Raw genomic sequence first — 22,056 nt, 5'->3', positions numbered from 1 at the left:
TTATAAAACATTTGTATTGAGATTTTTGGAAGTTTGTTAGCACAGTGAAAATGGCAAAAGCTCTTTTGTCCAAATATAAATAATCCCATTGCTTTTTTTTTTTTTTTTTTTTTTTTGTTAAACCTTTCTTTTCAACCTTATTTTAACTGCTTCAGGGTGGAATTTCTTTATAAAACAGGTTTGGTCAATATTCAACAAACATGGATTATGCTTCAAAATAAGTTCTCAGAAAGGTAGTGATAAACTGAGAGATAAATAAATCATAACAAAAATATTACAAGGAACCATAAAGACAAAAAACCTCTGGGACTCTTTGAACTTACCTGTTAACTAGGTAATAAAATCCCTCTAATCTTAATAGCACAGATTAAATATCAACATTACATGCACAACTATTTACAAGTAAAAATGTCTTCACGATTACACCTGGCAACCTGACATGTTCATGCACACGAGTGTACTGTGCAGGCTTATTACTGCATCCTCTGTCTGGAACAACTGGGAAACAAGAGAACTAAAGCCTAAGAAGACGACAGTGGTAGCCAAATGCAGTGACAATATATGAAGAGAGGTTTTTATAATGCAATGTGGGGAGAAAAAAGGGAAGCTAAGGCAAAGGGTACTTGAACTTGGAAATTAGATCTCTATAAAACAGTAGCTCTCAAGTGGGGCTGATTATTTCCCCTACCATGGAGGGACAGTTGACAGTGTCTGGACAGTTTTTTAAAAAGCTAGTATGCTTATTTTAACATGTATAATTCAGTGTTTCATGACTTTATGCACCATCACCACTATCTAACTGTCTGGACATTTTTTATTGTCATAATTGAAGGTGTGTACAACTAGCATCTTGTAGGTAGAGGCCAGGAAGGCTCTAAATAACCTACTAATGTGATACACAGGACAGCCCTACGCCCTCCCCAGTAAGAATTATCTGGTCCAAAATGTCAGTAGTGCTGAGACTGAGAAGCCGTGCTCTACAAGAAAGGCCCTGAGATTTGTGCAGGAGGGGCCGGTGTGTTTGGCTTAGAGTTGAGACCATCAATGGGGGGTCTTGAAATGATGTGGGCAATGAATGCTAGAGAAGGAGATGGGACTGGAATGTTGCTGGTTTGTGCATATGTGTGATGTGTGTGCTGGTGTGCGTCTCATGATGCTGCCTATGCTCCAAAGCCATGCAGTAAAAGAGGACATTTGTTACACATTTCCACCTTGAGTGTGCAAGTAATTCCTTGGCATGTGTCCTGGGTGGGGAGGCAAGTATGATACCGAGAAAATCATGAATATGTGAGATTACTGAAGTACTGGTTCAGCCATCAACTCTGTGCTTGCTGGATACATCTTGCCATGTTTAAGACTGTGCTGGACTTAATGGAGAAGATAGGCAACCATTAGACCCTGATCTCAAAGAGTTATTAGATCCAGATGGTAAGACAAAATTTAAAACACAGGAATTAGCAAAATTATGTAGAAAAGTAAATAGTGGCAAAAATGATGTATGACTCCATCACCAATCTCCAGTTCCTGATACAGTGCTTGGCATGGGGGAGCTTCCTGCATAGTGGTCAAGTGAAACTACTGAGCTACTTTGTCTGACCAAGGCTTCATTTATTTTTGTTCTCATCTCCTTGCCATCTGACCCAACAGGAAACCTTTTTGGACCCAAACAGATCCCTTTTCTACCTTCTTCTTTTACCTCTGCTGCTACCAAGTACACCACCACCTGGTCACTGCTGTCCCCCTCAGGATGGTGTGAGAGCGCACTACCAGCCCTTCCTGCCTGTCTCTCATCCATCAACGGCAGCCACGTGAACTCTGAAAATGTGAAAATGACCAATCAGTCCCCTGAGTTTAAGAAACTAAAGAAAGGGCATAAGAAAAAGTTAGCTGCCTTGTGCTCAGAATAAAATCCAGACGCTGGCAAGGCCCTACAGGATCTGGCCTTTTCTTATCTCTCAAACTTGACCTATAAACCGTCCCCTGACTGTGTGTGTGCTCCGGCCACACTGGCCTTTTCTCAGTTCCTTGAATATTATGAAATGATTCCCACCCCAGAGACCTGGCCCTTGTTGTTCTTATCTCCTGAGACATTTTGTCAACATCTTGGGGTGACAGTTTCCCTGGGTTTTAGATATCTTCTGAGGGGCTTGCTCTGACAGGTGGTCTCAAGCAGCCCATCCTGCTCCCACGCTCTTGTGCACATTCATGTGTACCATACAATCTTCTTCATAGTACTTATCACCACTCTTAGAAATTGCCTTGGTCACTGCTCATTTGTGTGTGGCTTGGTCCCTTTCCAACTGTAAGACAGATGAGAGTATTGACCCTGATGTCTTTGTTCATCATCATATTCCCAGCACCTGCTGCCCTTCAGGTGTATAGCAGGGTAGTTTTATTTGTTTATTTGTTTTGTTTTGTTTATTTGTTTGTTTTTTGTAATGGGGGTAGAACCAAGGGACACTCTGTCACTGAGTTACTTCCCCAGTCCTTTTTATTTTTTATTTAGAGACAGTGTCTGCTAACATGCCCAGACTGGCTTCGAACTTGTGATTCTCTTGCCTCAGCCTCCTGAGTCAATGGAATTACAGGTGTGCCCAGCAATGAAATGTAGATTTTCTTCTGCAATGTGTGGTCCATTTTGTTCATTAGGAATAGGACCCTGAAGGAGGTGGATGATTAAGTGAAACTGGAAAAATGGTAATGACTCGCTAAATGCAGTGACAACAGAAGGATATTATGAGGTCAACAATCATGCAAAGGCTTACAGGTGGAAAATCAAGGTCCAAACGGTACTAGAAAGTATTGCATGAGTAGTGGAAAATATGCCCTGGAAATAGTCTTAAGTCAGGTTTTGGAGAGAAGGGCAGCTGGTTGATAAGGGCCCTGAAGAGATCTGCACAAGACTTGATCATTGGAAAATTGAGACCATGGGGACTTTAGGGTAAGAACGAACCATGAGGAAAGGTAACAAGAACCTGTGGTGGAGCTGGCTGTGGTGGTGCATGCCTGTGACATGGCATGGGGTGGGGTCGGGGAGCCAAGGAGGAGGATTACAAGTTCAAACTCAGCCTCAGCAACTTAGCAAAGGCCTAAGAAACTTAGTAAGACCCTGTCACAAAATAAAAAATAAAAAGGGCTGGGAAGGTGGCTCAGTGGTTAAGAGCCTCTGGGTTCAATCCCTGAGCCAAAAAAGAACCTGTGGTGTTATGCACAGTAGACTGAAAAGAAGACAGCAGGAAGCCTTCCCATAACAAGGTCCCCATGGCACCTGCAGATGCTTTTAAAAATGCCACTTATTAAGTAATGTCATAACTGTCTCCTAAATTTTGTAAAGGCAGGATCTATGGTGAATTCTCTATTATGCACAGTATCTGGCACTAGGAAATACATTTAAATGTTTGAATCAATGCATTGATAATAGAACCGGGTTACTTCAGAAAACATTTGGAACATCTGAAAGCTGTAGCAGTAATTGAAGGTCCTGAACATGCCTATAATAACAGGTGTGAACAAAATGGCCAGCCTCAAAAACATTTGGTGGGGAATGCCAGCTGGATGCAGGGGTTCTTTAATTGTTGGGGGCAAAGGACAGAATGTTTCCAGCAGAGGTGATTTGAGATAAAGTCATTCTGCTGACCAGCAGAGGCATATGGAGAGAAAAGAGGGAACGTCATAAGAACAAGGATGCATATTTGAATTTACTCTGAAACATTTAAGCAGATATGTCTAACAAATGGTTAGTGATATGCTCCACATTTAGACTGTATTACATAATTATATATGACTAATCCTGACCAATATTTTCTGAAGTAACTCCCAGAAATAAGCTACTATTTAAAAGGAAAGAAAAATAAGAAATAACTGGAAAAGGCATGTCCTAATGAACAATTGTTGGGGAGATGGAAAATGTCAATGGAACTCTCTGAAGCTAAGAAATATATTGTCCTATTAGCTTGGACTGGGTCAATTAAATAAATGTTATTCTTTTAGGAGTGAAGTACCTCAGCTAACTGGTTGAGGAGACACTCAAGTGGGAAAATTGTTTTTATTTTTTTAAATCGTAAATTTAGATATCAATTAGTTCATTCAAAAATAAACATTTCTGTGATTCTAAAACATAATTCTCAATTTGCTGAAATCAATTAAATGTCATTTTTGCCTAAGGAATTTGTGCATAGGACACTTTTATCCCTTGATAGAAAAAAAAAAAATGAATGCATGGAATAACGCAAAGGGTGCCACAGAGTCGCATTATTAAAGGCTTTAGAATTTCCATGGGTCAAAATCCAGGCCTTTGTGATGGGCTCTGACAGTAAGTCAATAGAACCACACATGTGTTTGTCTCTGGGACAAAGTACTTCAGACTTCCTTGCTAACTTGGGTAAATAGCTTCTAAAGACCTGCAAAGATCCTGGCTGCTTCTGAAGACTGCCAATTTCAAGTTCCGACCAACTGTTCTTATTGGTGCCATATTATAATCTCAATTCTTTTTTCACTTACCTCCATCACTGATAGCCACATGATTTCAGTTCCTATATATAACTATCTGGCTTTTAGACCAGTTTGTTGTTACAATACTGAATACTACAGCCTGGCATTTTCAATTCTGGAATTCTTATTGAATCTGCTTTTTTGGCCAGGTCCTTATCCCTCATATGTCAAGATAAAACATGAATGAAGAATTGGAGTTAAGAATTTTAGTTGGAAATTAGTCCAGGATGCCTATTTTTGAGTATTGATTGATTGATTGATTGGTCTGGGGATTGAACCCAGGGGCACTTTACCACTAAGTTACATCTTCAGTCCTTTTTGAATTTTTTTTTTTTTTTTTTTTTTACTTTGAGGTAGGATCTTGCTAAATTTCCAAGGCTGGCCTTGAACTTGTGATCCTCCAGCTTCTGCCTCCCACACTGCTGGGATTACAGGTGTGTACCACCACACCAGGTCCTATTTTAAGTCTTGCTGGTTCAGATGAATATGAGCCACAGATGATTTAAACTACATAGTGCAGTACTGAACAATGGCTACACACACCGGTCTTGGGATCAGGCAGACCTGGGTTGTAATCCTAGCTCTGTTACTTACTTTCTGTTTGATCTTGGGCAAATTGCTATCTGTGTGATTTTTGTCTCCAAATTGGGATAATAAGAATACTTACCTTGTGGGCTATTGTGAAGATGAAATAAAATGGTTTAAGTAAATCCTTTAGTTTAGTTCCTGACATACATCAAATGGCAGTTAGTATAGATAGCTTCCAGGTTTTGTTGTTGCTGCTGTTTGTTCTGGGAATAAAGAGAAGCCCTGTTCTTTTTCACCCTGTTCAGATTATTTTTTTAGGCTCAGTTATGGACTAGGATAAGTAATAGGAGAAAAGCAGTATTTCTGCCCTGGAGAGACAGTGTTCTTTCTGCTCCAAGAGATTCAAAGGATATTTCATGACAAAGTAATTCTAAAAACGATAGCAGTATGCAGTGCTTCTGAAATACCAATTTTCTGAAGATAGAAATATTACAAACTGCCATCCTGTATTGAGTGATGGTAGAAAATAATATTTATTTTAGTGTCTAAAAATCTCCTGAGCTTCTCTGTACTTATACTCAACACCATGTGCTTCATACTAAGTCCCACTTGCTTAGTACTGGCCTACATGGATGTAGGGACTCGGTCCTCACCTGGTGGGCTTGTTGTAAGAGTTCCATTCTCTCCTGGAGAATCTGACAGTCATACTCTCTGCTCTTCCTCAGCATTTGCCGCCGTAACTTTTCTACTGCCGTCCTCAGCTCCTCTTGCTGTTTTTCACTTAATAATTCACCGAACTTGATAACAGTTTCTTGCTGCAGAGCATTGTACAAAGTAGCTTCTAGTTCCTGGATTCTCTGGCAAATAGAATTAGAAAGGTCTAACTTTGGAATGGAGCATTTATGTGTGGGGTGGGAATGTACAGGTGTGGGTGGATATGCACATGGAGGAGTGCCTGAGTCTCCCTGGATCCTGGTGATAGAAGACTTTTCAAAGTTTCCCCAGCCCAACTACCCTTCTGGATATTCCTCCTATGAGGGAAGACCACCTGTGAACTGCTCTAGTGGCAGAGATTCATTCATTCTCTGTCTTGGGATCCTGACCATTTCATATACTTTTCATTTTTAGAAAGCCCTTTGTTAAAATAGCCATACCTCCCTCTATTCTCAAGTATAGCTGATAATAGGTTTATTCTCTCATTTAAAAGCCCTTCGGAAATTTGAAAGCATCTATCATTGTGGCCATTCTTTTAGAATTAAGTGATCTAAGTTGGAACAAAATACTTGAAATTGAAGATATGTTTCATCCACAAAATGCTACCTTTCTTCCACACAACAGTTCTCTGTACTTGAAGATGGCTTGATGGTCTCCATTTTTTTTTCCTTGAAATAAAAATTGGGGAATATGACTCAAATATGGCTTAGATTCTTGGAATTCGTCTGTTTGTAATACACTGAGATTTATGGTAGCTCTAGTGCTAACATTTCTCTGTGAATCTTTGCTTTGAGAGATAAAAAGATTCTACTGTCTCTTACAACTCAGGGTTTGTACTTGTATTTTTATACTTTTCAGATACAGTTGCCAAAAGTCTATAATTGTATCTCCTGTGATTTTTGACAGGAGTAACTGAGCATGTCCTGATGGGGATATTTCCTAGCTCTTAGCCTTGACTAAGCATATCTGTCTTTGAAAAGTTAAATATGGTTTTCTAAATGAGGACTCAATACTTTTGGGAATCACACACATACTCAGCTCAATTTTAGTGTGTATAGGTAAAAAGAGACAAAGGTGAAAGAGTAGGAAGGAAGGGGGGAAAATCACTTGCTTCTTTGTTCTCTAAGTAGTAACCAATTGTCATTCTCTTCTTTTCCTTTCAAACAATGCCAGAGTCTCTTATTCATTTTGGAGACGGAAGACTAATTCATCTTTGTTATAATAAGGGGCTAAGTGTATCATTCTTCCCCCAAAGTGACTCAGTCTGCTTCCAGGAAAGCATTATAAAAACCTCTGTTAGCAGCTTCTTGAAATATTCCTCTGGTTTGTTCTTTTTCTTTTGATTTATTACTATGAATTAATGGGGGCAGGGCACGAGGAGAAAGGAAATATGAGTTGGAGTCCAATATTAGCAATCCTGCAATATGAATTGATGGAGAAGAAATCAAACATGAGTCTCTATCAGCATATCTGTGGGGGAGGAGAAGGCAGAGTCCACTTACCGACATAGCCTTATTGCTGTGCCTGGATTAGGGTAGCTAAGACCAGAGCTAAGACCACAGCATCTAAAGCCAGACCTATACAGTACCCACTGACTGGCCTAGGAAAGTTTTGCTTTACTCTCAAGACTTTCCTTATATGTAACATACCACAGCATCTAAAGCCAGACCTATACAATACCCACTGACTGGCCTAGGAAAGTTTTGCTTTACTCTCAAGACTTTCCTTATATGTAACATAGCAATAGTGATATCCATGTCTTACAATGTAATTATAAGAAATAAATTAATTAAAAATATGTATAACAAACATTAAAAACATTATTACTCTACCACTAGATTAGACTCCCAAATGCCTAGGTTGCTTAAATAAAATTTCTTTTTCATCTAAACTGCCATCCAATGTGTCTCAATGTTATTTAACAGCCTAAATTTAATTTTTTAAAAATAAAGTATACTTAGAATTAACATTTTAAGAACACTATAAAAGAAAAGAGTGAGGATGTTCTTGTTCTAAAATTAGAACCAGAAACCAGTAAGTATATGGCCTGTACATTGTGGTGTGCTCAAATACACAGCATGACCAATTAAGCAGGATCCCTGACTCCATAGCGTACAATTGTAAATTCTCTGGATGGCTCCATTGCTTGGTGTACTTACCATATATGCTTGGTCTAGAGCTTGTTTTCTGTAGTCTAGTTCTTCTTCCAGATAGCCTTTTATTTTGCAGAATTGTTCCTATAACCAGGGCCACGTTGATAAAGAAAAGAGTCAGCTTAGTTAAATAGAAAGTGGTATATAAATCACACTGATTAATGTTTTCACAAATTCCAATGAAACAACAAATCACTAGTATTTGTAGAATCAGAGACTTTTGTTAGGCAAAGAGTTTAATGTTCACAGTCTCACACAGGGAATATGAAAATCAATAGACTGAGGTATAAAAGACATAATGAAAAATCCACATGGAATGCTCCAAGATTTTTATTGGAGCATTCCATAAAGCACATAAGCACAGATTTTGACAAGCTATGTGTTAAATAATAAGTCCATTTGTGTAAATATGGTCGGGTCTGCATCCAGATTCAACCAAATGCAGAGTGAAACTACTCGAAAAATTGTACATCTGTACACGTAGAGACTGTTTCTCTTATTATTTCCTATAAAAATACAGTATAAAAACTAATATGCAGCATTTACATTATATTAGGTATAACAGAAAATCTAGACATGAGGTCAAGGATATAAGATGATTTGTGCCAGCTATATGCAAATACTGTGCCATTTTATATAAGCGACTTGTCCATCTGTGAATTTTGTATCAGCAGGGGGTCCTGGAACCAAAGTCCTATGAACACAAAGGGACAACTCTATATGGTGATAGTATATGTTCTTAAGAATATTGTGAAATTTGTATGATAAACAAATTTAACTTACTGAAATTTGTCTTGTGTACAATTAGCAAACTCAGACACAAATAACATTGTGGTGGGGTGGGCAGTTGTGCCTATGTTGCCCCTTGATGAGCAGGTGTCTGCCCTTGCCTCAGACCTGCTGTGGGCTGGAGACAGCACTGATGCTTCCTCCCTTGCTCCCAGTTCCAGTGGGCTTCTCATATCCTGGACATTGTGCCATTAGGATTTAAAACTGCATCTTTGTGTACAGCATAGTCACAAGTGAAAGTCAATTATTTATTTGTGTGCTTAATTGAAGAGATAAGGACCTTTTCCTGTCTTGGGGAAGCCTCAGTGGTGCAGGACTTTGAGACAACATGAAGCAATTTCGCTGTTGACTTTCTTGATCACCCCTGGGTTCCACTGCCTACAGCCGGCTGGTACAGGCTGACTGCTTCATTAGTAACTGTGCATTTCAAGAGCTTTCAAGGGTAATTTTGAACATAGACATTTCTTGTTATATGTTTTGACTATAGAGTCTATTCCTTTTGGTAACTTTACATAGAGCATAAGTAAATTATTTATATGCTATAAAAATACAAGTTGTTTTTATTCTCTGATAGGAATACACTATATGTTTTTTTAATGATAACGAGAATATTTATGAATTCTGTCATAAAATTTTATTAACCTACATTGCTGTAGGTTAATAATAACCAATCCTGATACTTGGGAATTTCATTTTTAAAATCATGCTGTACTACACATAAAATTTACCATTTTAACCATCTTTAAATGTTCAGTTCAGTGTTGAGAAGCATATTCATATTGTTATGCAACTAATGTGCAAACATTTTTCATCTTGCAAAACTGAAACTAGTCTCATTAAATACCTTTCTATTTTTTCTTCCTCTCAATCTTTGGTAACAACAATCTCTCTCTCTCTCTCTCTCTCTCTCTCTCTCTCTCTCTCTCTCTCTCTTTACAAATCAAATAGTGATTTTGTTATTTTTACTTATTTTTTAATTGGTGCACGATGACTAGACATAATAGTAGGATTCATGGTCACATATTTGTACATGCACCTAAAATAATTTGAATTTCATTCTTTCTATGTGTTTGACTACTCTAGTTACTCACATGAGTGGGATTATACAGTACTTGTCTTTTTGTGACTAGTTGATTTCATTGAACACAGTGTCATCAAAGTTCATCTACACTGTAGCTTATGTTAGAGTTTCTTCCCTTTTAAGGATGACTTATACTAGAAATATGACATATTTTGTTATCCAGTAACCCATCAATGGACATTTTGATAACTTCCACCTTTTGACTATTGTTAATAATGTCACCATGACTATGAGTGCACAAATCTCCCAGACCCTACTTTTAATTCATGTGTGTGTGTGTGTGTCCAGAAGTGATATTGCTGGATTGTATGATAATTCTGTTTTGAATTTTTTGGGGTAATCACCATACTGTTTTCCAGAGGGGCTGCACCTTTCCAAATGGTGTATAAGGAATCTGATTTCTCCATATTTTTTTGCCAACACTTGTTTATTTCTATTTTTTTTAATAATAATCATCCAAACAGATGTGAGGTGGCTTGGGAATTTAAGTCACCAGACTTTCAGTCACCATTTCTATAATTTTTACTTGATAATTCTATGCAGCAAAGAAATTAGCCTAAAGAAGAAAACACCTTATTCAATTTTCTGCAGCTTTAGTTTTGTAAATATCACCAAAATACTTAAACTGCTCTTTTTGGAGAATATAACTTGAAATTGTTGAATACTTCTCAAATTTTATTCCATAGTTTGTATACAAACAGGGAAATTACAAACTTCCAACAGTGCTGGATCAAACCAGAGGCAACTTTCATTTTCCATTTGCCTTATAAATGTTTGCTAATTTTCATGGTACTTTGTCTTTGCACTCACCATGTCACTTTCCAATTCCATCATTTTCTGGTGTAGGGCAGCCTCTGCTCCTTCAATCTGCTGGATCCACTAGAGATTAACAAGACAAAACATCTTACATGACTGAGTGATCTGGCATGCACCTTGCAGGCTGTTAATGGGCTCCTCATTCCTCAGTCTCCCCACTTTAGATCTTAGCAGGCTGAGAACTCTAGTGAAAACTTAATGCATTTTCTTTTCTCTTGGTTCAGATACAAGGCTAGAGTCTTCCATGCGTGTTTAATTCAACAGATGCCTTCACTGACATATATCTCTCGTCAGGCACTATGCTAAGTGCTAGGGCTGCAATGGTGAACAAGACCAACCAGGTTTTTGCTCCCACTGAAGGACACCTTGGGAGGCTCTCCTGGAAGTGGCAATTGCACTGAGGTCTAAAGTAAGAGTGAAAGATACCTGGGGGAAATTTGCAAAGGAAATCCCCAGCAGAAAGGACACTATATCCAGGTTGGAGGAAGGATAATAAGTAATAGTGATTTTTTAGTAGGAAAAACTGATTAGAGCAAAGTGATAAAGAATTATTTTTAAGTGGAGGCATTTCTAGTAAATCACATATAAAGGGCTTATCTTCCTAGTGTTCAGAACATATAATCCTGTTATATGGTATTGATGTTAGCATTGAAAAACACCTTGAATGATTTTAAACTATGACTAACACAGTGTGAGTGTACCACGTATATGGTTTATTATAATGGGTCTCTATCAAGTTAACCAACAGCAGGTGTGTTAGAAAGGCAACTGGGCTTAATGGTTAAGTGTGTGGACTCTGCAGGGAGACTACCCTAGCTTTCTAGTTTTTCATGTCTGTGTGGTGTTAAAAGCTAACCTCACCTCTCTGTTTCAAGTTTCTTATCTCTATAGTGGGTTAATAGTAATGTGAAGATTAAAGAAAGAAAATCCACGTGAAGCACTATTCATCAAGTACTGCATTTACTCGTGTTCTTCTCCACCAGGTACATTATGTGGTACACAGAGCACTTCAGCATAGGAGAGCCTTAGTGTTTACATCAGACACCATGTTCAGCTACCCTTATGTGGTGTTTCTTTCCCTTTAGGCTGGAAAGATACTCTCCATGTTCTGTTCTTTGTACATACATGTGTCTTCTTCTTGAAAAAATTTCAAAGCCACAGTTTATTTTGTACTGTTGAGTTTTACTAAAATATTTCTTTTTGCTTATGGTTCATTTGTCATAGAGGAGCAAGTTCTTTTTTTTAAATCAGGTTTTTGAGAGTACTGTGAATCTTTAATTATGAGCTTTAGCATAGTTCCTTTTGTTGGGTCCTGCCCTTTACAATCTGTGCAATCCAGGACAAGTTACTGAATACCCTCAGTCTTGGTTTCCTCATTCATAAAGTTAAAATAGAGACATCTGTAGACTGGTTGTGAGAAACAATGAGATAACATATGTACAGTGTTTACTGCAGTACCTGGTCTGCGTTCTCTCATGTAAACTCATTATTATTATATTTTAATTTTAAAGATAGAACTTCCATATAGTACAATGCTATTCAAATTCATGGTTTCAGAAAACTCAAGGCTGACATTCAGAAATACTTGGGAGTAGAATCTTACCCGTGAGTCCCCCAAAGTAGGAAGTGACTGTGATCTGTGAAATGCAAAGATCTGCTCCAAAAAGCAGTTGCATCGAGTATGAGCACTTTAGGGCAGATTATGTCTTATTCATCTGGTTCCTCAGTTTCTAACCCAGTGCTCAGCTCATACCATCACTCTGTGTTTGTTCAACTGAACCCCACAGACACCTGACTTGCAAAGGAGGTAAGTGGAGGCATGCACCAATTCACCATAGTGCTAATAACTCAGCTCCCATGTGCTCGGCACAGTCTACTGCCTGCTTTTAATATGATGCCTGATGGGGAGTTTGATCAACATTAAGATTATGGAGTTTGGGCCTTGACTCTGACTCTCATCAACTTCTAGCTGTGTGACCTTGTGCAGTCACACAGAAGAAGACCTACCTTCTCTGTGCTTCAGATTCTCTTTGTAAAATTGAGATGATAATAATGCTTAGAGTCAACAGTTAATGCTCAGAAGAGACACAGTGCAAGTTTTCATTGTGTTTGAATGTGCTTTGCACCACACTCACACAGGGAATCAATGGATTTACATTGTTGAATCTAAATAAATATGAAGCATACAAGGTCATTTTTCTTTTCATCTCTCTAGTCTATACCTTTCATAGAATTACCCCCCCAAGGTAGTTTTCAAGGCAGTTTTTCTTGCACTAAAGAATTGCAGTCCATCACAACTCAACTTCATGAGACTCTCTACCATTACTAAATAAATATTTAGAACTGGCAGGATGATTATGTTTTCTCCCTTTGGGTCACAGGAACTGTATCCTGTGAGCATTCACAAATTCATGTGTTTACTTCTTCAGTGAACACTTACTGATCACCTATTCACCTGCTGTTCTGGTTGGAAAGCTTGGAGGGGAAAGGGGAGGGAGAAAGGACACCATCTTTGACCTCACAGGGCTTAGAGTCCAGTGGCAGATGGATGGGGAAGGATAGCAAAAGGAAGAAGCAAATGGGGAGGTGCAATGCAATGGTTAAAAATCCCAGGAGTAAAGCACAGGCCAGTGTGAAAACACTGAGAACATGGTGAGAGCAAAGCCCTGCCTGTGGAAGCCTTCTGCTTAGGATTTAGCCAGGAAGGCACATGCCTGTAATCCCAGGCTGGAGCAGCAGGATGGTAAGTTCAAGGCCAGCCTGGACATCTTAGTGAGAACATATCTCAAATTCTAAAAAAGGGCTGGGGATGTATCTCAGTGGTAGAGTGCCTGTCTAGCATGTGCCAGACCCTGGGTTCAATTCCTAGCATCCCATATACATACAAAAATTTAGCCAGACATAGAGAAAATGGGAAGATGGGAGCATCTTCTAGGTAAGAAGAATGGGGTAAAGGAACTAGGAATAGAGTCAGAGATGGAGGAAGAAAGGGAGCAAGTGAAGAAGAGGTGCTGGAAATGTAAGCAGTAAGTCAAATCCCAGGGGGTCCCCTTGTCAAATTTTGGATTCTGGACCTGGATTTTGGGTTAGGGACAATGTGCTGCTACTAATCTGCTGGGGAAAGGAGAGGGAAGTCATTGGGTTAGTAAGTAAACTGTGAGGGAAGCAGATTTTAAAAGAGCAAAGCACAGCTTTCACATCATTTCACATGTAAGCACTCCAACATGCACTTCTTTCAGATAAAGCCTTAAAAAGACAAAAAAAAAAAAAAAAAAAAAAAAAAAAAAAAAAAAAAAAAAGAAATCACAAGGCCATTTTCATATTTTGCAGAATTAACATTAATTTCTCTCATTATCTGATACCTGGTCCATATTAAAATTTCTCCAGTGGTCAGTGAAATGTCTTTTTTTTTTTTTTTTTTTTTTTTGCTCAGCCACTGAGCCATATTCCCAGCCGTTTTTATATTTTATTTTGAGACATGGTCTCACTAAATTGCTGAGGCTGGCTTTGAACACAATTGTGCTCCTCCTTCCTCAGCCTCCCAAGATGCTGGGATTACAGGCATGTGCCAATCTGCTTAGCCAAAATGAATGTCTTTAAAAACAAAAACAAAAACAACAACAACAAAAAAACAACCCCACAACACTTGGTTTCCCTACATCAGGATTAATAAAGGAGCATTTTAATATTTCTTAAGTATCCTTTTTATTTTGTAAAAAACTTCTTTCTTGTTCTTCCCTTCCCCCACCTACCTTTTCCCTTTTGTGTCACTATTTGGAGTAACATATTTTAAAAAAAAAATTATAACTTTATTTGTTTACTTTTTTTATGTGGTGCTGAAGATTGAACCCAGTGCCTTACCTGTGCTATGCAAGTGCTCTACCAATCAGCTATATAGTCCCAGCCCCCGGAGTAACATATTTTGGCCTGTAGAATTCCCTTATTTCAGATTGGAGAAAGCTGTCTATATGTGCTTGGTTTCATTTAATCTCCAACAGATTTTTCTGCATCTCAGAACTTAAAAAGCATCTCAGTGAATGTATACAGTACAACTCTAATTTTACCCAAAGGTGTGCATGTGACTCTCAAGTATACACTTGTACTGAGGTGCACTGAACACAACCAGTTATCTGGCTTCTCCAATTCTTTCTTTCCTTGCCACTTACCATGGTTGGACACAAGGGGGCAAGAGCACACCAGTGTTGCTTTTCTCCTGACAGTCCCTACACAGGGCTTTCTGAATGGGACTGCAGTGAACCCTCTCCAAGCTACAGAATCAATGGAGAACAATATGTGTGTGTACACCCAAGGAAGAATGTGACAAGAATGGTGCTCCAGGTTATCTCCTCTCAACAAAATCCTTCTTTACTGGCTTCCCAGCTTGGTTAGGATGGATTGAACAATGTAGCCCAGAAGTTCCCCTTTTTAAGAACTATATACATTTTTAAAAATATTATCATTTTTTTAGCTGTAGATGGACACAATACCTTTATTTATTTATTTTTATGTGGTAATGAGAATTGAACCCAGTGCCTTACACATGCTAGTCCAGTGCTCCACCACTGAGCCACCATCCTAGCCCCAAGAATGATATACTTTTTAGGGACTTCAAGGTTAAAATTATCCTAAATCAGTGTGTATACTTAAAATATATATATATATATATATATATATATATATATATATATATATATATACACACACACACACACACACACACACACATACACACACACTCATATTTTATATTCTCATTCAATCTGAGTTGGGTCACATTTATTACATATTCATTAATGCAAAGTCCTGTGCAAAGGGAATGTCCTCCATATTCTACCCTATTCTTTAGATGTTAAACCAGACATGGAGATGATGCGATATGTTAATAGGACTTATTACCTACCTTCTCTGCTAGGGACAGCACAGTACTGGCCTGAATGATGGCCACTTGTTCTTCATTTCTTAAATTCTGTGAAAAAATAAAAGAGAAAGGCAATAAGCTGAATATATTTACACTACAGAAAATAACTGATGCCATAGATGCTACTCTTTATGTATGCACAAAAGCTTAACAAATTCCTATTGCTTAGTAATAATTCCCAGTAGTTAATCCAAAACCTGAAAGAGACATATCAAGTGTGATTTCTTTTTCTTCTTCTTCTTTTTTTTTTTTTTTACATTTCCCTAATTCTGATTTGATTTTGTGTCACTGCAAGGATACTTCATTAATAGCTATTTTATGAGAAAAACAGAAACCAAATAAAATAAAGAACACTCTTCATAGCTGTTTTGATGTGAATCCGTAGATTTTGTTTTCTCCTTTGATAATTTTTCAGAATAAACAGTGACTGCTTGAACTTGCATACATCATTCAGCTAGTCTCACAATGAATGATCCCCCACTGAATTAATATGCCTCGACCCTGTCTAGAAGGAGTTTTTAGAAAGAAAAAGGATTATAGCTTTCTGCTTCGTTTTTATGGAGCTGCCAGCAACCCTAGTATTTAGCAGCATTTGCAAATGCCTGACTGATTAATTTTATACTGGATGCCTCTGAGCAACAGTCAGATGGTAATTAGCTTTAATGACTGCAGATGTGGTCAGCATTCAGATCTGAAACCTGCGCATGAAAAGCACTCTACCAGGTCCCATTTCTGCTACTACCTCCTACAGATCCTAACATCCCCTTTGGCAAAGTTGTTTAATAAATTGTAGAATCTCCCAAGGGAGCGACATCTGTAAGTGAAAATGGTGTCTCACTTGTAATTATTTCACGTACATGATATACTGGTATTTCTTATCTCTTGTTTAGGCACATTCATATCTTTATCATACTTAATCAATTCATTACTTACCCCATTATCGCCCAAGATATCAAGCTGCTTTATGAGATCAGGGATGTTCACATCCTGCAAAATCAAGAAGATGCATTGAAGTCAAAGAGATGCATGTGGCTTCCCAATCTACCAGTGCCAGTCACCAATTCAGTGAAGTCGTTTTAGGGCCATTATGTCTGTGGGCTGTCTTCCATGAGGCATACCTTGTTTTGAGTTTCCACTTTTGCTTCTTAACAGCCGTGTGAACTTGGGAAGTCTACTTAACAGTTCATTCGCAGCTGTCTCAGGTGCAGAACAGAGATAATAAATATCTATCTCATAGGCTGGTGTACAGAATGAGGCTGTGTGAGAGTCTAGCATGAAGTAAGGACTTGGGGTATTAACTTTTTTTCTTATAATTGCCAATTTTTTTTCCAATTATGATATGTTTCAGGCATCAAAAAAGGTAATATAAAGAATCAATTTTGTTCTAATTAAAGGAATCCTGGTTTGGTTAATTTTGACTGTCATTGTAGAAAACTACAAAGCAATTCCTTTTTTTTTATATGGTTATATTAATTTCATCCTTTGGGGAATAGCTCATGGAAGACTCTGGTTCTTGTATTTGTTTGGAGCAGCTAAACTCTGAAACATTTCTCTTGGATATAAGTTACATCCACTAGGTTGTTTAGAATTAGGATTTCTAATCCAATGGAATTAAATTATGATTTATCCAAGAAAAAAATCTGAGGAAAAAAACCCCTGCTTTCATTTAATTAAAATTAAATTAAAATTTGCTTTGATTTACAAATTTTCATGTAACCTAGGAAGAAGGCCAGAAGTTTAAACACTATGAAGTGGTTGAAGTGATGGAAGCCAAGGATGCACAATTTTATTGACTAATTTATATCCCACTTTTTTTTAACCTCATTATACTACTTCCTCCTCCTACTCATGTTCAAACAACAGCACAGCAGAGCCCTGCCATCACAAAAGGCAAAGTATATCTCTATGTGATAGGAAGAGAGAAGGCAACTGAAGCAGGCATGTTTGGTAGCTCAGAGTAGGAGCAGACCGGCCATGCAGGAGGTAAAAGAGAGACCAGGACTAGCAAGAGGCATAACAGCTGCAGCTTGGGAAGAGAAACTCACAGTGCAATTTCATTACAAGGAAGGACAATACATTTTCTGGGAAATGCAGATACTTCAATTTCACCTTATTCCATTAACACTAAGGGTAGATTTTATTTTATTAAATAAGTGACATGTTATAAAACTGAAGCACTTCCAAAGTGGAAATCCTCTCTAAATTAAATATATCAAGCAAACTAGATGATTTCAAAGATGTCTTCTAATTCCAAAATCCCATAATAATGAATTCCACAGCACCTAGAAAGTCACAACAAAGGGACTCATCAGATACATTTTTATCTGCAGACTTGCAATATGCTTCTCTCTCTTTTTTTCTCTCTCTCTCATTTTTAAAATTTTTAATTTTGCAATCCCGGGAATGGAACCCATAACCTTGCACATGCTGAGCAAGTGCTACCACAGAGCTACATTTCAGTCTTGATATATGCTACGTGAAGTATTGACTTACTTTCACATTTCCCCTAATTAATTAAGGCTAATTATCTTAATAAATAAGATATTAGAACAGAACTGCTCTGTTCTAAATAATTATGACTGCCTGTGTCCTTACTGTTCACGTATGTGTGACACATTTATATTCTTATTGATTTTTCCAACAGATGTGACTATTTGCAATTCCTACATGGTTTGTATTCAGTGATTGAAAAACAAAACAATCATGAACAATTTCCCCTTTTCCAATTCTCAGTTTTTCTAATTTCTAAAAACAAAAAATTTCATGTGTGCCTACCTTGACACCTTCTTTCATACAGTAGATCTGTAGAGCGCTCACACCATCTGAGAATGGGTGGATTTGTAGATTAAATGGAGGGGATCGCCTCTCTCTCTCCTTGAAATACAGCAAAGAATATGTGAGCATTTTTAAAATAAGGAGCAACTGATTAAACACTAAACCAGTTGTCTCTTTATGCAATTTCAGCAGTGTATCAATATGTCTATTGCCCTCCCCGCCCCAAAAAAATCAAACTCCAGGAGTTCATGCTTAAATTTAATAGAAAAAAAACTGACCAGTCAGCTAAGTGATATGGGAGAAAAATGGATAGATAGTGACATTCATTATTGCAAATATTTTGATTAGAGAAATGCAGAAAGTGAAGTTCCTGTTTCAACTGTATAAATATTTAGAACTTCCAGATATCAAAGAGTGGCCTTGCAAGGAAGTTTATGGTAGCAAATAGCCTTTTCAATCCACTCAATAATTTTGAGTGAGATCTGTAGGTGTAAAAGATGCCTAACTCTTCTTTCCTGAAGGATAACAACTACTTTTTATCCAGGTCTAATTTGAAATAGCCTCAAGAAGAAATCACTGGTAAAATAACAGAAAAACAATACAGTAATTTTCCTTGCAATTTTACATATTAACATATTCAACTTGTCCATAAGCCAAATTTTGCATGATACAATAAAAACTGATTTGATTTATGTTGTATTTTAAAAAAACCCAAAGTCAAACATCTGAATTTCCCCCACTTAATCAAGTATTTCCTAAAACATGTTACCTTGCTTCTTGTTATACTTTTGCATAAATGTTTTATAGACTAATAAGTTTATTTAGCAATTCAAATTTAACTAAAGTATTTTCTCTAACATATTTTGAAATATAATTCTTGAAGTGACATTTTGGAGTCAAGATTCAATGAAAGATGGACATTATTGAAAAGCAATGAAGTCATAATGAGGTTTAAATTTATTATTTAAATTATTTAAAAATCATCAGACTTCTGTATAAAGGCATAGGTGTTTGAAAAGCACCTGTTTTTGAATGTGAGCACACAGTTCTGATTTGCCTCAAGGTTTTACCACTCACAGCTTGGGGGACTTGGGGGACTTAATTTTAGTTGCCTTGGTGATAAGATCTGGCAAGTGATTGTGAGGACCATGTGAGAGTATGAATTTGAAATGCTTCTTTCAGCCCCTATCCAAGGTGCTCAGTGGGTTTTATCACCATCATCACCATCATCATCATCTCCTTACTTCTAGTTCTAGGTTTCGAAACTCCAGCAGCTCATTCTGGTCTCTGGCGTCCTGTAGTTCCTGTTGTAGCCGGTGATTTTCTGCCTCTTGTTTTTCTATCTAATAAAGTAAATCCTGAAGTTAGGTGAGCATTGCAAAAAGCAACTACAACTTTGCAAAGCAAGCATGGCTAGTGTTAACTCCCTCGGTGAATCAATCATCTAGACCATGAAAAAATTCCCAAAAAGATGTGAATAAAATAGTTTTTGGCTTTCCTTTTAGTTATCCTCCAGCTAAGATGTCTGAGTCATAGAGAAAAATGCTGGAAGAAATCTCTGTTTCTGGGGATAAAGTCTAAGGCTCCTTTGAATAGTACTCATATGCTACTCATATGCTCTTGTGGGACAGACATGGTGGAGCAGAACAAAGTCAAGGATTTCTATAAGGGGTATTGACACCTCTCAGTTCTGGAGATGCCACTTGTCAGGGAAGTATATTTTATTGTAAATGGACAATTTATAATTGTATAGATTTATAGGATAAAAGTGATGCTATAATTTGTGAATAGATGTGGCATAATTAAGTCAAGCCAGTTAATTCATCCATAACCTAAAATACTTGACATTTTTGTGGTGATAATATTTGACATTTATGCTCTTAAGGGTTTTGAAATGTAAAGTAATTTTTTTAAAACAACATTTATCTTATACAAAACTTCACTAAATTCCAATTACCTACAGAATAAGGGCAAACTCCTAATTATAAAATTCAAAAACTTTAGTAATCTGCTCACCATCTAACTTTAAATCCAGTTTTATAATGGTACCAGTATCATTCCTAAAAATCCTCTAGGTACTCATGTGACCAACCGCATACACACTAGAATCTGGCAACCTCAATCTACCCTGATGAAGTGATTCTTCCAGAACTCTGTCTTTTCTTTCTGAAAAACACTTCCCTATCTCCTTTTCTACAGAAAAAAACCCCTACATTTCTTGGGCAACAAGCTCTAAGGTCCATAAGAACTTTCATGGGGTGGGTGGAGTCTACCCATTTGGAAGTGACACCTCTTCTTTCTGTTTTCCTATAGGACTTTCTTACAGGACATTTACACAACATGATGAAGCATAGAATTAAGTTAGCTGTGTACAAATGTGCCTCCTCCTGAAGATAGGCTTCTTGTCTGAGTCATCTATGGATATAAGGGATCAGAAAATCTTTATGAACGACAATAGACTTTGGGCTTCCTTTGACACTAGCTGTGTGGGTGGGCATTATACACAGTAAGTATTTAAAACCTTAGATTTAGAAATACAAACCCAGAGTCCATTTCTTTTTATTACAGAATGAATCTTACTCACCCAAACATATACTTTTAAAGTAAAATATTTACTTTTAAATTTATTCTTAGAAGCCAGAGCTCAAAATTTCTCCTTTTGGACCAAATTAAAAAAAAAAAAAAACAACAACACTAAAGGAAATCAGATATAAGACATACTGGGAATCATTTTTTCATTATAAAAATGAAATAACACTTATTATTAGACATCTCTGAAATTAATAGGAAAGGAAAGGTGGTGAAATTATGGGATATGAATTAATGTAATCAACTCAAGTTTTTTCTTCTTCTCTTCTTGCAGTGCTGGGGATGTAAACCAGGCTTTCATGAATACCAGACAAGTGCTCCAGCACTGAGCTATATCCCAGCCCTTAACTCAAGTTTTTTTTTTTTTTTTTTTTTTTTTTTTTTAACTCTAGATCTCAGTGGTTCAATGAACTTTCAGATGTCTCTAGAAATTGACTCAGATTGTAAAGGAGATTCTACATTCTGAAATCTTGAATTGGGTCAATAATGGGATATTTGCTGGTCCTGGTAGTTAGTGAAACAATTAGATCAGCTGTCCACAGAGTTGAGTTCATGGGCTGGCACTAAGGACAACGAGGTTTCTTATAGGAACACTCCACCTTCCCAAGAGCACCAGTTCTTGATTTTGGATACCTACACACCCTCTATATCTCAGCTCTGTCTTACATCATGCAGGAAATAAGACCTTGCAGGGCTAGGGGCTGGGGGAGAGGAGACGTGCATCTGTTTCTTCCTTCCCATGCTGACCAGGGTATTGTGCTTAGTTTTTATGACTTGTCAAAGGCAGAAAATGCTGATAGGAAACAATCTACAAAATGATTTTTACATAATTCTGGACTAATCCAGTGAATTATTTTCATTACTCAAATAAGCTTTCAAATTCTGTTTCTATCAAGGATAATATAAGTTTTTTTAAAAAAAATTTTTATCCTTGATTAAATTTGTAGAAGGTAAATAGTAAAAAGAAAGTTGTCTTTGAACTTAAATCATTCTCTGTTAATGTAAAATTGCCTCAAATCAAAAGCCAATGTTTGGGCAGCCAAAATTAATTACATATACTGGCTTGAAATCATACTTTTGTATCTCACTTTGTTGACCAATTTTCCTGGACGTGCTGTTTTGCTTTGGATGCATGTTAAAAAAAAAAAAAAAAAAATTCTTAAGAAAAGAAAAAAGAGCCACTCATGATGGCACATGCCTAT

The 22,056-nt window shown here is 37.3% G+C and overlaps 1 protein-coding gene across 2 annotated transcripts in view; it reads right to left on the bottom strand.

Annotated features, from left to right (window-relative positions):
- The window catches only part of Jakmip2 (janus kinase and microtubule interacting protein 2), a 54,497-nt gene that overhangs the window by 4,422 nt on the left and 28,019 nt on the right, over positions 1–22,056 (bottom strand). For both annotated transcript variants that reach the window (XM_076855943.2, XM_076855944.2), the window contains 7 exons: positions 19,510–19,608; positions 18,266–18,364; positions 16,424–16,477; positions 15,473–15,538; positions 10,567–10,635; positions 7,893–7,970; positions 5,673–5,876 (listed from right to left, as the gene is read on the bottom strand). In XM_076855943.2, coding sequence (XP_076712058.2) covers positions 5,673–5,876; positions 7,893–7,970; positions 10,567–10,635; positions 15,473–15,538; positions 16,424–16,477; positions 18,266–18,364; positions 19,510–19,608 — 669 coding nt within the window. The remainder of the gene's footprint in view (positions 1–5,672; positions 5,877–7,892; positions 7,971–10,566; positions 10,636–15,472; positions 15,539–16,423; positions 16,478–18,265; positions 18,365–19,509; positions 19,609–22,056) is intronic.

Source organism: Callospermophilus lateralis, chromosome 5, assembly GCF_048772815.1.
Source record: "Callospermophilus lateralis isolate mCalLat2 chromosome 5, mCalLat2.hap1, whole genome shotgun sequence".
Taxonomy (NCBI): Eukaryota; Metazoa; Chordata; class Mammalia; order Rodentia; family Sciuridae; genus Callospermophilus; species Callospermophilus lateralis.
The sequence above is the reverse complement of the archived record's forward strand: the minus strand, read 5'-3'. Positions and strand labels throughout refer to the sequence as shown.